The sequence below is a fragment of the Heterodontus francisci genome, chromosome 25, assembly GCF_036365525.1.
Source record: "Heterodontus francisci isolate sHetFra1 chromosome 25, sHetFra1.hap1, whole genome shotgun sequence".
NCBI lineage: Eukaryota > Metazoa > Chordata > Chondrichthyes > Heterodontiformes > Heterodontidae > Heterodontus > Heterodontus francisci.
In genome coordinates, this window is record NC_090395.1 from 65,340,072 (window position 1) to 65,356,847 (window position 16,776).

A 16,776-nucleotide genomic window follows, 5' to 3' on the forward strand; every position below is an offset into this window, starting at 1 on the left:
GATATCAGTGGATGAACACACAATTTGTCTGTGATATTTCTCTGAATGAAACTTTAATATGGGCATAAGTCCATTTATTTTATGAGTTACTAATAATGGATAATGGATTGCAATAGAAAAGCTTTGTGCATTTGTCTGTTAATAACACCAGCAATAATCTCTTAATTTCTTCAAATACCACACAGGCTATAGAATTGAAGCTGTCAGCAGAGATGAAGACATTGACTAAAATGGGACTTTCAGACTGTCCTTTATAAAGATAGCGTTTAAGTTTAAGGTATCAGTAACAGAAGCATTACAACTGAAATGCAAGTGGGGTGCATTGAACATGCTCTGAAACAACGGCGGTACTCTGGAATTAGACAGGCGTCTTCTGTTCACGGTGATGGTCATCATAAATATAAGTGGGAAAGTCTTCTTCTGTCTGAATGCTGGATTTGATTGTTGCCATGTCATATGTGATATCTTGGCCATCATCTCCAAAAGACTTTTAAAAAAGCGTCCATAAATTATTGTCATCATACACGTCAGTTGATTTCAAATAGAAGAAAATTTAACACTTGCGACTGATTAAGAATTCTATTATAAAATGATATATTTCTTTTGTTTTACTTTCTTCCATAATTTAATTGAGAAGCTGGAATAAATTAGATGAAGGGGTTACAATTTTTCATCAAGCCCATGATGAAAGATCTTTGACCTGAAACATTAACTCTGTTTCTCTCTCCACAGATGCTGCCGGGTCGGCTGAGTAATTCCAACATGTTCTGTTTCTATTTCAGAATTTTTAAACAATCTCTTTTATTTCAGTGTAAATATATGAATGTAACATTCCAACTTGCATTCCAATTGATCCGTGCTAACTGCTTGGTACTATCAGTGACATGGATAGTAGGGATCAGTTAGATCCAAAAATCACTTCATATAACAAACACAGAAGACAGCCATTACACCTTCGCTCCAAAAACTGACAGTTTAAGTAAGTTGAAAGCTTGGGTCTGGTCAAGGTCTGGCCGCTCACAAGCCTTGAACTTAATTTACGAGCAGATGCAATTAAGGGTATCAGTTGTTGAAGACGACCCAATGCTTATCTCTTTCTGTGTGTTTCTTGTCCTCTCACCTCCCTGGAGACCTGGGGTTTCAACCTTCTAACATCTGCAGCAATAATTTTGCTTTAGGAATGGAGGACTGGTTTATTCTCGGCTACAAATCTTCAGCTCAAGCCCCAGGAAGCAAAAAAAGGGGCAGGAGCGGTGTGGAGGTGAGCAGACTGTGGTGGTGATGTGAAGCCTGGGATAGAGTGACTGAGAAGAATGAATGAATGGGAAAGAGAATGAGAGCGAGCCAGCAGCGATGTCAGGAGGCACTGAGCAGGGAGATTAAGATTGGGAGTTGTAAGGAAAAAGGTTGGGACTAGAAGGGATTGAGATGGGATAATATTGCACCACCACCTTGATGAGAATTAAGCTCTAGTGCTTAATGTGAAGCTGCAAAGATAAAAAAAAAAATCAACACTGGGCCCGGATTCTCCTGCCAGCTGCAACTCCAGAAGAGGCAGCTGGGCAGTTAAAGGGGCAGAAGCGTTGCGAAGATTGACGCATTGTTTGCATGTTAGCCTTTGGTAGGGATTGAGGCCTACAAAGCAAGGTAAGCGAGGATCAGAATGAAGGAGTGGAGGCCCTCTCCCTCTTTGGAGAGGCTTCAGAGCTGTTATTGCTGTTTCCTGAGACCGACAGTCACCATCTCCATGGCGAGCTTGGGACGCAGCAGTAAAAAGTGAAAGGAAATCTGCCAGCACCTGGGCCTTGTTAGCGCTTTCTATTCTTTGCCTGTGGCACACAGGGAAGAACTGGCTTCAGTCAGGGAGGGTGTGGAGAAGCAGTCGGGTGGTGAAATCACTGCCTGAATTTTCCATCACAGCCATAGCTTGATAACACACAAAGGGACATTTTCCTGCAGGGATTGCAATTGCGACCTGGAACCCATGTTCATTTTACCCCCTCCCCAGCCTGAGGATGCCGAGTACAACGGTAGATCCCTAACTACCTACTGGATTCTTGGTCATTGTCAATCACTCCAGGTGGTGTATTTATGTATTAAGTCACTGGAGGGCAGCAATAGTACTTATTAAAGACTTGCCTGACCAAACATCTGGCTGCTTATGTTTTGCTTTCCATTGCAATCATTGATTTAATTATGAATTGGTTCAATCGAGGAAACTGTCAGAACTTAAACATGAATTCAATGTTTAAAGGTGCCTTTCATCACTTAGTTTTAAGTTGTGCAATCAAATATCATTGACTCAGTGTATGGCATTTCTTTCTCTTGTGGTTTAAAAGGCTAATAGTGAGATTTATCCCATTGTTATTTTAACCTCCACATTAACCCACTTAAGATGAACATTAACGTCACACTGATTGAAAAATCTGGACTACAGACTGAAATTGGGTAATAAAGGGACAAGTGAATTATTCCATCCTAATTCAAGTTTCAGTTCTTTGTTAAAAAGAAGTTTTGATTTGAATTGATTTTAACCTAAGTACAGAGATTTACTTGTACTTATTTCAATTTAGTATACGATATTCGCTGCTCACAATGCAGTCTCCTCTACATTGGGGAGACTAAATGCAGATTGGGTGACAGCTTTGAGGAACACCTCTGTTCAGTCCACAAGCATGACCGTGAGCTTCTCGATGCGTGCCATTTTAATTCTCCACCCCACTCCCACTCTAATCTCTCTGTCCTCGACCTCTTACACTGTTCCAATGAAGCTCAATGGAAGCTTGAGGAACAGCACTTCATCTTTTGATTAGGCACTTCACAGTCTTCTAGACTCAACAGTGAGTTCAACAATTTCAGATCATAACCTCTGCCCCCTTTTTTAGGAGGCAACTGTTGGTGTTGATTCTGCTTTTCCCATTTATACCTTCTCTAGAGATACCTTTGGTTCCTTGACTTGTCCCAATACTATCTCCTTTTGCCTTGTACCATCATCCGTTTTGCCATTTAATCTCTCCTGCCTTCCAGGGGCAGTCCTCCTTTTTGAGGACTCTTTGGACCATGAAGGGGCTGCCTGGCCGCAATGGCCACCCTCACAGTAACGGTGATGCCTGCCCTCACCGACAACTGCACCCCCCTCCACCTCCTCGCTGGTGCCCCCAGACCCCACTTATCTGCTTGCGAGGGCACACATCCATCAATGTACTCTCATTGGTGCAGTTCCAGCAGTGGCCACCACGCCCAGTGACGCTGCTGAGCTGTTGGCCTTCTGACTGGGCCGGTAGCTGTTGGGAGCTGGCCACCAACCTTAATAGGATGGCAGGCCCGGCGGCAGCCACTTAATTGGCTGCTGCCTGTAAAATGTGGGCCCAGGTCCTAAAGTGGGGTCACCACCCCCTGCCCCCACCACCCCAGCTTTTGGCGCCAGTGGTGGGACCCCTGCTGGCTCAAAAAAATCCCAGGCATTAACTCTGCTTTTCTCTCCACAGATGCTGCCAGACCTGCTGAGTATTGCCAGCACTTTGTTTTTATTTCATATTTCCAGCATCTGCAGTATGTGCTTTTGTACAGAGATAATTGGCTTATTTAGTTTTCTGACCATAAATAAATTGACAATTAAATGAGGATAGGTATGTGACTTAAGTTAAAAATCTGACATCAAATATGTTGCTGTGTGAAATTCTTACCAGATCATTAAAGACTGGGTTAGATTCTTCCTTTGTATGTTTTGATCCTTTCTTACCTAAGAATGATAGAAGTATAGATGACAAAGACATGACTGTAAAGTTGAAAAATAATATTGTGAATCCATTGCTGTACATATTTTAATGATCTACACTGTGCTTTTGCATTTGCAACAGACATGTTTACTAAAAAGTAACATCCTAATATCAAAGATCAAAATGGGGAAATAGAATCGGATATGTAAGTTCAGAAATTACTCTTTTGCAATATTTATAGCATACTAGCATTTAGAACAGTTGTATGATACTCCTCTGTCTTTTCTTTTTCTTTTTCTTTTTGGGCCTCCTTATCTCGAGAGACAATGGATACGCGCCTGGAGGTGGTCAGTGGTTTGTGAAGCAGCGCCTGGAGTGGCTATAAAGGCCAATTCTGGAGTGACAGGCTCTTCCACAGGTGCTGCAGAGAAATTTGTTTGTCGGGGCTGTTGCACAGTTGGCTCTCCCCTTGCGCCTCTGTCTTTTTTCCTGCCAACTACTAAGTCTCTTCGACTCGCCACAATTTAGCCCTGTCTTTATGGCTGCCCGCCAGCTCTGGCGAATGCTGGCAACTGACTCCCACGACTTGTGATCAATGTCACACGATTTCATGTCGCGTTTGCAGACGTCTTAATAGCGGAGACATGGACGGCCGGTGGGTCTGATACCAGTGGCGAGCTCGCTGTACAATGTGTCTTTGGGGATCCTGCCATCTTCCATGCGGCTCACATGGCCAAGCCATCTCGAGCGCCGCTGACTCAGTAGTGTGTATAAGCTGGGGGTGTTGGCCGCTTTATGGCCATACTAGTCTGTCTTTTAACAGGGACATTAACCCATTTATTTCAAATATATAAATTTTTGTCTTGGTGGTAATCTGCTGGAGTGGAACACCTGTCTTTTAGAGAGTCATCTGTGTGTTAATTCCAATGAAACCAAATGAAAATATTGCATTACTGGCTGGCAATGATCTGAAACTACTTCATTTGGAATCCCATATTTAGTAAAATGCTGATTGCAATTGCACTTGAACTCATGGTACTTGTTTACTGACGTCTACAATGATTTGAACGAAATTCAAATTCATCAAACGTAACTTTCCAGCCTTGTCTGTTTAGAACATCATACTTACACTAGCTTGTTGCACACTTCTTGTATATACTCCATTGTATATTGTTCTCTTTTTATGGCTTTATTTAAATCTGTAGGGTCAAGACATATTCTTATTCATTGTTTAACTTGACGACTGCTGCTCTAGAGAATCCTGCAGGTGTCAGCTGTGGCTCGGTTGGTAACAATCTGAGTCAGTAGCTTGTGGGTTCAAGTCCCACCCCAGAGACTTGAGCACAAGGACAGAGCCTGATACTCCAGTGCAGCACTGAGACAGTGAAGCACCATTGGAGATGTTGTCTTTTGGATGAAATGATAAACTGAAGCCCCTGTCTGCCTCTCAGGTGGGCGTAACAGGTCCTGTGGCACTATGTCGAAGGCGAGCAAGGGAATTCTATCCACTGTGTCCTGAACAATATTTATCCCTCAACCAATTCACTAAAAAACAAACAGATAAGCTGGTCATTGTCATGCTCTGTTTGTGGGAGCTTGTTGTTACACTTCCTACATTTACAACAGTTCAGAAGTATTTCATTGGCCAAAAAGCACTTTGGAATGTTCTGAGATGCTGTATAAATGCAAGTACTCTTTTTTTCTTTACATCTAATGTTGGTGCTAGGCTCTTTTCAGTATAGTCGCTGACCCCGGCCATTTAAGCTGCTCAGGAATCTGTGATTATTTAGTGACCACGTGGAGTTTATTTTACCCTCTGGGTGGAAAAATGGGTAGCGCTTGTATTTTGATCTGCGAGATCCTGCCTCACTTCAATCCAATTTGTAACTGTAAATTAGGCTTGGAATTTCCTCGGAGCTGCTTGTTCACAGTCTATCATCATAACCTTGCAGAAACCCCACTTCCTCGGATTCTGCCACTCTCTTGACCAAGTTACGGCTGGTGAAGCAGGAGCAGCTCTGAGGATATTCCCGGCCTCTCTCTTCGGTTTATCCAATTGGAAGCAGAGAGCTTTTTCTTGAATTTGGAATTGGAATTTTCTTAGTTGTGTAACTTACCAGCTGCAGTTTTCTTTCTGTGTCTTATGACAAAAATAGTAGCAGTAAGGAACAGTACAATCAAAATTCCGAGCACAGAAACCACCAGCATAGTGGAAAGGTTTGTGGTGCTGTGAAACAGAAGAGTGGAAAGCTTATTTCTGCAAAGTGAAGCTCATTTTCATTCTTTGAGCAATACAGCCTCTCTTTCCAAATTTCCCAATGTCCATATCCATTCTGTACTGCTAAAAGTGATGATGTTTGCAGGGTGCATTTCCACAGGCATCAGTTGCCTACTGGCACCATATAAATGGCCACTGGTCAATATTCATGCGTGACCCTTGATAGTGACTATTAACAGGCTATTCAGCTGCAGTAGAATCACAGATAACTCCAATCCTGTCCTCACTTAATATCCACAAGAAACCTTTTCCAGCAGGTTGCTGGATAGCGATCAGGAGAAGAAATCCTGAACCATCCTCCCCTGCATGAACGGAGTCCATTTCTCCACAGAAGGTACATGAGCAGTAGGCCTTAAGGAGAACCGAGTTAAATCTAGAAACATATGAGCATTGTAACCATGCCACGGATCCAATCACACTCATAAGCAGTGCCAGGGAGATCTAGCTTCTTTAAATAGTGCAAATGAACTGTAACACATGTGAATACACACAGTTAGAGATGGACAAGTGCAGCCACAATTTATAGAATCACAGAGGTTTACAGCATGAAGGAGGCCATATGACCCATCGTGTCAGTGCCAGCTGACAAGGAGCTATCCAGCCTAATTCCACTTTCTGGCTCTTGGTCTGTAGCCTTGTAGGTTATGGCCCTTCAAGTGCATATCCAACCAAGGAAAGAGTAGGGCCCATTAGGGACCAAGGTGACAATCTGTGTGTGGAGCCGGAGGACATAGGTGAGGTTTTAAATGATTACTTCTCATCTGTGTTCACTATGGAGAAGGACGATGTAGGTGTACAGATCAGAGAGGGGGATTGTGATATACTTGAACAAATTAGCATTGAAAGGGAGGAAGTATTAGCTGTTTTAGCGGGCTTAAAAGTGGATAAATCCCCAGGTCCAGATGAGATGTATCCTAGGCTGTTATGTGAGGCAAGGGAGGAGATAGCAGGGGCTCTGACACAAATTTTCAAATCCTCTCTGGCCACAGGAGAGGTACCAGAGGATTGGAGGACAGCGAATGTGGTACCATTATTCAAGAAGGGTAGCAGGGATAAACCAAGTAATTACAGGCCAGTGAGTCTAACATCAGTGGTAGGGAAACTGTTGGAAAAAATTCTGAGGGACAGGATTAATCTCCAGTTAGAGAGGCAGGGATTAATCAGGGATAGTCAGCATGGCTTTGTCAGGGGGAGATCGTGTCTAACAAACTTGATTGAATTTTTTGAGGCGGTGACTAGATGTGTAGATGAGGGTAAAGTAGTTGATGTAGTCTACATGGACTTCAGTAAGGCATTTGATAAGATCCTGCATGGCAGATTGGTTAAAGAAGGTAAGAGCCCAAGGGATCCAGGGCAATTTGGCAAATTGGATCCAAAATAGGCTTAAAGGCAGGAGGCAGAGGGTGATGGTTGAGGGTTGTTTTTGCGAGTGGAAGCCTGTGACCACTGGTGTACCACAGGGATCGGTGCTGGGACCCTTTCTGTTTGTAGTGTACATTAATGATTTAGACATGAATATAGGAAGTATGATCAGTAAGTTTGCAGATGACAAGAAAATTGGTGGTCATAAATAGTGAGGAGGAAAGCCTTAGATTACAGGATGATATAGATGGGCTGGTAAAATGGGCGGAGCAATGGCAAATGGAATTTAATCCTGAGAAGTGTGAGGTGATGCATTTTGGGAGGACGAACAAGGCAAGGGAATATACAATGGATGATAGGACCCTAGGAAGTACAGAGGGTCAGAGGGACCTTGGTGTACTTGTCCATCGATCACTGAAGGCAACAGCACAGGTAGATAAGGTGGTTAGGAAGTCATAGGGGATACTTGCCTTTATTAGCTGAGGCATAGAATATAAGAGCAGGGAGGTTATGGTGGAGTTGTATAAAACGCTAGTTAGGCTACAGCTGGAGTACTGTGTCCAGGTCTGGGCACCACACTATAGGAAGGATGTGATTCCCCTGGAGAGGGTGCAGAGGAGATTCATCAGGCTGTTGCCTGGGCTGGAGCATTTCAGCTATGAAGAGAGACTGAAAAGGCTGGGCTTGTTTTCCTTAGAATAGAGAAGGCTGAGGGGGGACATGATTGAGGTATACAAAATTATGAGGGGCATTGATGGGTTAGATCGGAAGAAACGTTTTCCCTTAGCGGAAGGGTCAGTTACCAGGGGGTATAGATTTAAGGTAAGGGGCAGGAGGTTTCGAGGGGATTTGAGGACAATCTTTTTCATCCAGCGGGTAGTTGGAATCTGGAACGCACTGCCTGAAGAGGTGGTAGAGGCAGGAACCCTCACAGCATTTAAGAAGTATTTAGATGAGCACCTGAAATGCCATAGCATACACGGCTACGGGCCAAGTGCTGGAAAATGGGATTAGAATAGTTAGGTGCTTGATGGCCAGCACAGACACGATGGACCGAAGGATCTGTTTCTGTGCTGTATAACTCTACGACTCTATGACTTCTTAAATGTTATGAGGATTTCAGCTTTTACCATCCTTTCATGTGGTGAGTTGCAGATCCCCACCACCCTCTTGATTTAGCAGTTTGGTTTGACTACAGAGAGATACACTGAAATTTATTTGGTACCCAAGTCATAACCAGGAAATAATTTTAAGGTAATTGGTGAAAGAATTAGAGGTGGCATGAGGAGAAAATTCTTTATGCAGTGCGTATGATCTGGAATGTACTAATTGAAAGGGTAGTGGAAACAGATTCAATAGTCACTTTCAAAAGGCAATCGGATAAATACTTGAACCAGAAAAATTTACAGGGCTAAAGGGAAAGAGCAGGGGAGTGAGACTATTTGAATAGTTCGTTCAAAGAGCTGGCATAGGTATGACTGGCTGAATGGCCTGCTTCTGTGCAGTATCATGCTATAATTCAACAAGAAGTGGAATAGTGTAAGAGTGATAAACAGGGACAGAGCACGGCCTGCGTAACCCATGCAATTGCACGAGGCCTTGAGCCAGTGTGGGGCCCTGTGTGGATCCAGTGAAAGATCACCTATTCAGAGCTACATTAAAGCACAAGTCTACAGGGCATGTGTCCAGGGCCCCTGTGAACAGCTGAGGCTCAAGCATCAACTTGCACTGGCTTACATCATCAGCAGCAGGCGGTGGACAGGACTAAACATTCCTAAAGCAAAAAATACTTGACTGGGTCCATCAATAAAATAACCACTTAAGCGGTTGTTGTTTCTTTTGTTCACTCCAATGGCCAATGAACCTTTGGACCGATAACTCTGATGGCCCACAAACTGATGATAGGTGCTGTCATGCAGACCCCCACCTGCCAAAAATGAGGCATATTAATTTTGTCACATGAATATTGATTCTAAACTGTTGCTGGAGTGAAGAAACAACTTGTTTAAAAAAAAATCACCAAACTCTTGGCTGGAAGAACATTTGCGTACTAACAGACAGTAATTGTGGAGACAAAGGACTATTCCCAGGTCCACTTAAGCCACCATGGACTTTGATCACCAGACACTGAAGGTGAGGGAGCTCACATTCCAGGATGACTGCTAAGATGGCAGAATCCACAAACAGAAGTGATCAAGCCAGCCAGTCACATGACTAACCTGCTGGGCAACCTGGGGTTTTTTTGAATTGTGAAATGCAGAAGACTGTTTTGAACTGGAAGCTGAAACAAGTAAGGCTTTCGCCTGCTGTCTCTCTTTCTCACTTTCTCCCAAGCCACCGAACCCACGGAAGGCACGTAAACCTCAAAAGAAAAAAGACTCCTACATCGGAACAAGTTGTAGCGTGAATTGGGCATTGGGCCCCAATGAATTGCAAGACTTACTGGCAACCAAAGACTCCACATTGAACTTAAAGGACTGTAACTACTAGATATTGCCTCAAACTTTTCCCCTTTATTCCTTCTATTTTTTCTGTATCTATCTGCATGTGCATTTATCGCGTATGCATGCTAGCGTGGTAGCGTTGCATATTTGTAGTCGTTAACTGGATTAGAGTTTAAGATTAATAAGCTTCTACCTTTCTTGTTTAAACCTAGGGAAACTTGCTCGATTTCTTTGTCTTACAATTGGATCAGTGAACAAGGATTCACTAAGGGGGAACTAAAAATATGGTGTTTTTAAAATTAATCCCTGTTAGGGTTAAACCCTAGGGAACCCCTAGACCTTCTCACCTGGCCTTAACAATGCGAAAACAACATTCATTGTACATCAGCTTGTGCTGCTTCTGTTCCTTCCCCCTCCAAAAGAAATGCATGATCAAAGATAATGGTGCAAGCTGTTAATTGTAATGCAGCCTGCTCACGTTTATAAACTAAAATTGCTTGCCTTTTCTAACCTCAAAGTTGCATTCTTGCCATAGGGCAGAAATCGATTTCAACCTCTATTGGAGCGAGCTGCTGTGCTATGTATCATTGGAACTGCAGTAATGTGCTTGAAAGAGGAGTAAAGGAACCTTAATGCTATTATTAGTGGTGTAAGATAAGGAGTAATACATCTAGAGCATCATATTCTGTTACAAGGCCATTCAAAAGTGCATTTTACGCATCTAATGAATGTGGCATATAATGCAGACCACTAATGATAGTGTTTTTTGCTAACTTTATTGCATATTGGTGACTAACCAATGTCAGTGCACTTTTCTTAGTGCTACTGTCTAACATGGCAAGCTTTAAAGTACCATACCTTTGCGAAGTATGACCAGATCAGATATAAAACCTTAGTTCTCTCTGTCTCAGCTGTCCACTTACCCTCCTGCAGTTACGGATGAGGTAGGGGAAAGACAAGACAAATTGAGTTCACTGCTATTCTACTAGACTTTAATGCAGCTGAAGTATGAAACGTTGGTTTCTGAGATATCATACGGCCCATATACTGACATAACATTGGCATTTCAAGATCTTTATAATCGTTCATTGTGATTATACTCTTGTATTAACTATGGCATCATTTTAACAACCCCTTGTATATTACCCATTGCAAACTTTGGCTGTCCTTGTTCTTCTAGGTGGACGAGGTTGCAGGTTTGGAAGGTGCTGTCGAAGGATGCATGGTGAGTTGCTGCAGTGCATCTTGTAGATGGGATAGACACAATGAGCTGAATTTTACTTGCCCTCCAGCATTGGGGATCATGGTGTGGGGGCCTGGAAAATTCTTCTGAGAGAGGCCTGCCAAAACCCCCAATGCCGAGAAGGCCCTACTGGATTTTACTGGTGGTGGCGAGGCCTCAGTGTGGGTCTGGCGGGGCCTTCATTTCAATATGTTAATAAAGTTTAATGAATGCATGGTCACAGACCTGAAACGTTAACTTTGCTTCTCTCTCCACAGATGCTGCCAGAACTGCTGAGCATTTCCAGCACTTTTTGTTTGTGTTTCTGTTTTTATTCCTGCTGGTTTGGGGATTGCATTCACAATAGTTTCACAGCTTCCCCAGTCTGGATCTGTCTTTATAACAAACTCTTTACCTGCAACTGGATGAAGTTACCTCAGAACTTTAAAGGAACTCCAACATTTTCCTTCAAGAATAAAGACCCTAACACAAAATTGATCCCACCAGCCAGTGTCAATGGTGAGTACCAAAAATATCAAGTGCAATAAATTGCAACTTTACCTGCAAACCTAGCTGAGTGAATAACTTCTCAATGAAAAATCAAAAGGACCTTGCGAGTCTGGATAGGCCAGGGTTGATTGGGCAATCACAGTCAAGCAATTCCTGATTTATTTATTGTAAGGCCACAGAGTCATAGAGTTTTACAGAACAGAAACAGGCCCTTCGGCCCAACGTATCCGTGCCGGCCATCAAGCACCTAACTATTCTAATCCCATTTTCCAGCACTTGGCCCATAGCCTTGTATGCTAAGGCGTTTCAACTACTTCTTAAATGTTGTGAGGGTTCCTGCCTCTACCACCCCTTCAGGCAGTGCGTTCCAGATTCCAACCACCCTCTGGGTGAAAAAATGTTTCCACAAATCCCCTCTAAACCTCCTGCCTCTTACCTTAAATCTATGCCCCCTGGTTATCTAAGAAAAGTGCACTGACATTGGTTAGTCACCAATATGCAATAAAGTTAGCAAAAAACACTATCATTAGTGGTCTGCATTATATGCCACATTCATTAGATGTGTAAAATGCACTTTTGAATGGCCTTGTAACAGAATATGATGCTCTAGATGTATTACTCCTTATCTTACACCACTCCTTATCTTACATCTCTGCTAAGGGAAAAAGTTTCTTCCTATCTACCCTCTCTATACCCCTTGTAATTTTGTATAACTCAATTAGGTCCCCCCTCAGCCTTCTCTGCTCTAAGGAAAACAACCATGGCCTATCCAGTCTTTCTTCATAGCTGAAATGCTCCAGCCCAGGCAATGTCATGGTGAATCTCCTCTGCATCCTCTCCAGTGCAATCACATCCTTCCTTAGTGTGGTGCCGAGAACTATACACAGTACTCCAGCTGTGGCCTAACTATTGTTTTATACAGCTGATTATATCATAACCTCCCTGCTCTTATATTCTATGCCTCGGCTAATAAAGGCAAGTATTCCTTATGCCTTCCTAACCACCTTATCTATCTGTGCTGCTGCCTGCAGTGATCTATGGACAAGTACACCAAGGTCCCTCTGACCCTCTGTACTTCCAAGGGTCCTATCATCCATTGTATATTTTATTGGCCTGGTAGGAATCAGTTTTTTTTATGAATGCCATCCCTAAACCAGCAGCAATAAAAATAGCATTTGACTTGCATCTGGCTCCGTAATACAGCATAATATAAATTGGCAGGTAATCCATCGAACCTTATGGTCGTATTTTAAACAAAACCAATTTTGAAATAAATTCAAGCTGTTAGCTGTGCCCAGATGAGATGTTGTGTTAAACACCATGTCAGCCACATTGAATCAGCACTCCAGATGAAAGTTTGATACTACAGTAGCTCTTACATTAAATTGTTTACATTAGAACCAACTGAAAAGCAATAGCCAGTGATAGAAAACAATCCCTGGTCTCCCCTATAGTTCATCGAGCAGGTGGACTAAGCAACAAGGCCCATGAAGCTTCCAGGTTCCTGCACTGCCGAGTTATCGAAGATTAGTTGAGATAGCAGATGGGGTGACACAATTACTTTCAGTGCCTCTGGGTCAGGAAAGGGAAAAATAATTACATAATCAAAGACTCCTGCTGGAAATGTGCATGTACAAACATAGGACAGATTTGAGGGCAGATTTGGGTTTAGCTGCGAGGCAACCTGGGGTCAAATAGATTTCTGATGATGTCAAGGCTCACGCATGAATAGTGGACACAAGAGGATTCATTTCCCAGCAATGAGTCAACAGCTTCGGGAAAGAAAAGGTGAAAACTAGCAGGGTCAATAGATATAACAAGAAAGCATGTTTATTTTTTGGAAACACTCTGCTGACTAAACCTGTTTCCCAATATTCTTCTGCAGTGTGAGAGCTCTGACTTTGAGCTATTTGTTAAAGAGGACTTGGATCAATGTCTTTGTCCTCCTTCCTAGAAACAGTGGTCAACCAAAGCCACTACTCCAGGCTGGGATCTATGTTTTGATCTTGTCCAGAGGGCTTGGGACAACCCCTGAAAGATAAGCATCAGACTGTTGTATTTCTCCTATTTGTGTTAGAGCAGGCAGCGATCCATCAATATTGAGCAACAGGGTTCTGTTCTGGAATGCTCAAAAGAATATGAGTTTCATTCATTTACTTATTGATTCATAAAATTACCTTTTATTTTTCCCGCTGATTTTTTTCTGAACTTCATTTGACAGTATTGGTGTCAGAAGAGTTGTTGTTGCTGTAACAGCTGTAAAAGCAATAACCAAGTAAGTGTTTTGCTGATGTAAAAGTTTATGTCCGGTTTCCTGCACATTGGGACAAAAATATCCTTTTTGCTTTGGCTGAATTTCTTTCAGCTTGTACTGTACTCGAAACAACATTACACAGAGTTTTCTGTGATCTAGGCTCTGCAATACACAGAAAATACATGGTATGCTATGTCAGATGATTGTCAATTGAACTGCATGGGGAGGTGATCCCGGACACACTGGTGTTATCACAATGTTAATGTCGGCTGGATGTGAAACATTCAACAACAACAACTTGCATTTATATAGCTCCTTTAATGTAGTAAAACACCACGTGGTGCCAACTCCAATTTTCACAGATGGATCACATGGAGGTATAAACCACCCTGTCAGTGTCAAAGATTGCCTGTATTCAATATTGATAAAGGGACCAGCTGTTTCTTAGAGCTTTTTGGGGAAGGGCGAAAGGACATTCATTGAGAGCCATTGATTTTGTAAGAGACAAACCTCCACCACCTCCCCCCCACCCCCCACCTCCCCCCTACCAATGAGTGTGGCTGGAGAATTTTTGAAATCAACAATCCTCCCCAGAAGATGTTGTTTCAAACAAAGAGCTGGTCACATGACTTACTCGCTGGCCATCCTGGGAACTGTTTGAATTGTGCCTCGCAGAAAGGTTTGGGGCAGACTGCAATTTGAAGACAAAAGATAAGGGAGCTCTCTCCCTGTCTCTCCATCTTAAACAAAGTCCCAGGGACCCATGGTAGCAGCTTAAGCCTCAAGACAGAGGACCTCTTCAGATTTCTGGTACCAGAGAAGCCAGTTTGAAAGTGTGTACTGGGCCCCAGCAAGAACTGCAAGACCTTAACTCTAATCAAGGACTTTACGTCAAACCAAAAGACAGTAACTGAATTCCATTTACTACTCCAAACCTCTTTCTCCCCCCTCTGTCCCTATTTGTGTGTGTATTTATTTCGTATGGATGCTAACATGGTTGTGTCGTGTATTTTAGTAATTTTAACCGGGCTAGAGTGGTAAGGTTCATAAATTTACATCTTTCTTGTTTAAACCTAAGGAAACCTGTCTGATTGGTTCATTGGCAATTACAATTAGAGAGCAGTGAGCAAGGACTCACTGAGGTGAAGCTAAAAACACTGTGTTTTTAAAAGTTAAACCCTATTACAGCCAAACCAGGAAAGAGGCAAGAGGGGAGCCTGAGACCCCTTCCTCACCTGGTCAGAACAGGCCCATCTGAACCATCTTGGTGATCACATGGGCTGGTTGAAATTAGGTCAATTATCACCTTAAATGGATATTGGATTCGGTTGTTTTTATACTTTATCAAGATCAAATTCTGTCGCAGATTAAATTCCTTTATTATTACTCAAATAATCTATCACTATTTAAGGACTTACACAGTTTAGATTTGAGAGATTCATTAGTAATAGTTACTGCTGGCTGTTATGTATGTTTGCTTCCTCTCTCTCAGGGTCAGTGACCCACATTCCAGGCAGCTGAAAGTAGTGTTGTTCCGAATACCTAGTCCTTTCCAATCTCTTAGTCACATCAGTACAACAGCCTACATTTCCATAGGAAAATGCTGCTGGCATTTAGTGACCCACAATGGTGCTTGTCAGATTGAACACTTCTGCTTTTCTCTTCTGTGGCAGTAGATTTCTCCTATGTCTATACACGTGCTATTCAATGACCTTTTGAGAGAAAAGAAAAATTTGAGCTGAATAACTATATTAAAAAGGGGTATGTGGCTTTTATTATATAATTTTTATGTGTTGATCGTGTGGCTCATCTGCATAAAACTAGAAAAAAATGTGATCCTATATGCTCTGGGTCTGCACCATCATTGTGCCTACATTTTTAAACTGAATTTTAGAACCAACATGTTGCCTTTACCCTCAGGAGGAGGTTAAGAAACCATATACATTTTAATGCATTCAGCAAATACCAACTAAATGATGAATACCAATGACAGATGTGAGTCGTACTAAATTAACTGACAGTTGAGCTGTACATTGTTGCATATTTAATGGTGGTACCTCCATACGCAGAATTAATACTAAAATATCACTTGCTCTGAGGAATTATAGTTTATGACAATGGCTACAAGTCACATCTAAGCCAGTAGAGAAACCATCCTCATGTAAATTGTACATTATCTTATTTCCGATTGGAATGAACAAATAGATAAGAATAATAGCATGTAGCAATTGGCAGAACTTTAAACTGATGAAATGAGTTAATTTAATTTAATTAATGACTCCACAACAGAAAAGCACATAAAAATGGTATAAAGCCGCACACCTTATTACAGCTAATATAAATAGCTACTCTACTGAAACTTTTAATAATCTTTAAAGTTATGAAGGGATTTGATAGGGTCGATGTAGATAAACTGTTTCCACTTATGGGAGATTCCAAAACTAGGGGCTGTAAATATAAAGCAGTCAGTAATAAATCCAATAAGTATTCAGAAGAAACTTCTTTACCCATGAAGTGATGAGAATGCCGTGAATTGTAGAGATGCATTTAAAGGAAAACTGGATTAATATATGAGGGAGAAAGCAATAATAAGATATGCTGATGGGATCAGATGAAGTGGGATGGGAGGAACCTTGTCTGGTACATAAAAACTGACATAGACCGGTAGGGCTGAATGGCTTGCTTTTGTGCTGTAAATTCTATTGAATTTTATGTACTATGACACTGAAATTAGGCTTGGGTTTCATGCATATCCGTCCAAAGTCGATAGGGAAGGCAATGAGCAAAGGTAACAAGATGGAGACACTGGTTTTCCTGCTGGAATTAGTCAAAATGTAATTTTTTTATTCGTTCAGGGGATATGGGCGCCACTGGCTAGGTACTGCCCATCCCTAATTGCCCTTGAGTAGGTGGTGGTGAGCTGCCTTCTTGAACTGCTGCAGTCCTTGTAGCAGTTTGATACAACTGAGAGACTCGCTAGGCCATTT

At 42.2% G+C, this 16,776-nt stretch overlaps 1 protein-coding gene across 1 annotated transcript in view; it reads right to left on the minus strand.

Moving 5' to 3' along the window:
* Positions 1–233: 233 nt before the first annotated feature.
* LOC137384035 (polymeric immunoglobulin receptor-like) overlaps positions 234–16,776 on the minus strand; it is a 64,078-nt gene continuing 47,535 nt past the window's right edge. The window contains exons 11-14 of the mRNA XM_068057600.1: positions 13,713–13,791; positions 5,837–5,946; positions 3,687–3,742; positions 234–487 (exon numbers count right to left, since the gene is read on the minus strand). Coding sequence (XP_067913701.1) covers positions 359–487; positions 3,687–3,742; positions 5,837–5,946; positions 13,713–13,791 — 374 coding nt within the window. The 3' untranslated portion in view covers positions 234–358. The remainder of the gene's footprint in view (positions 488–3,686; positions 3,743–5,836; positions 5,947–13,712; positions 13,792–16,776) is intronic.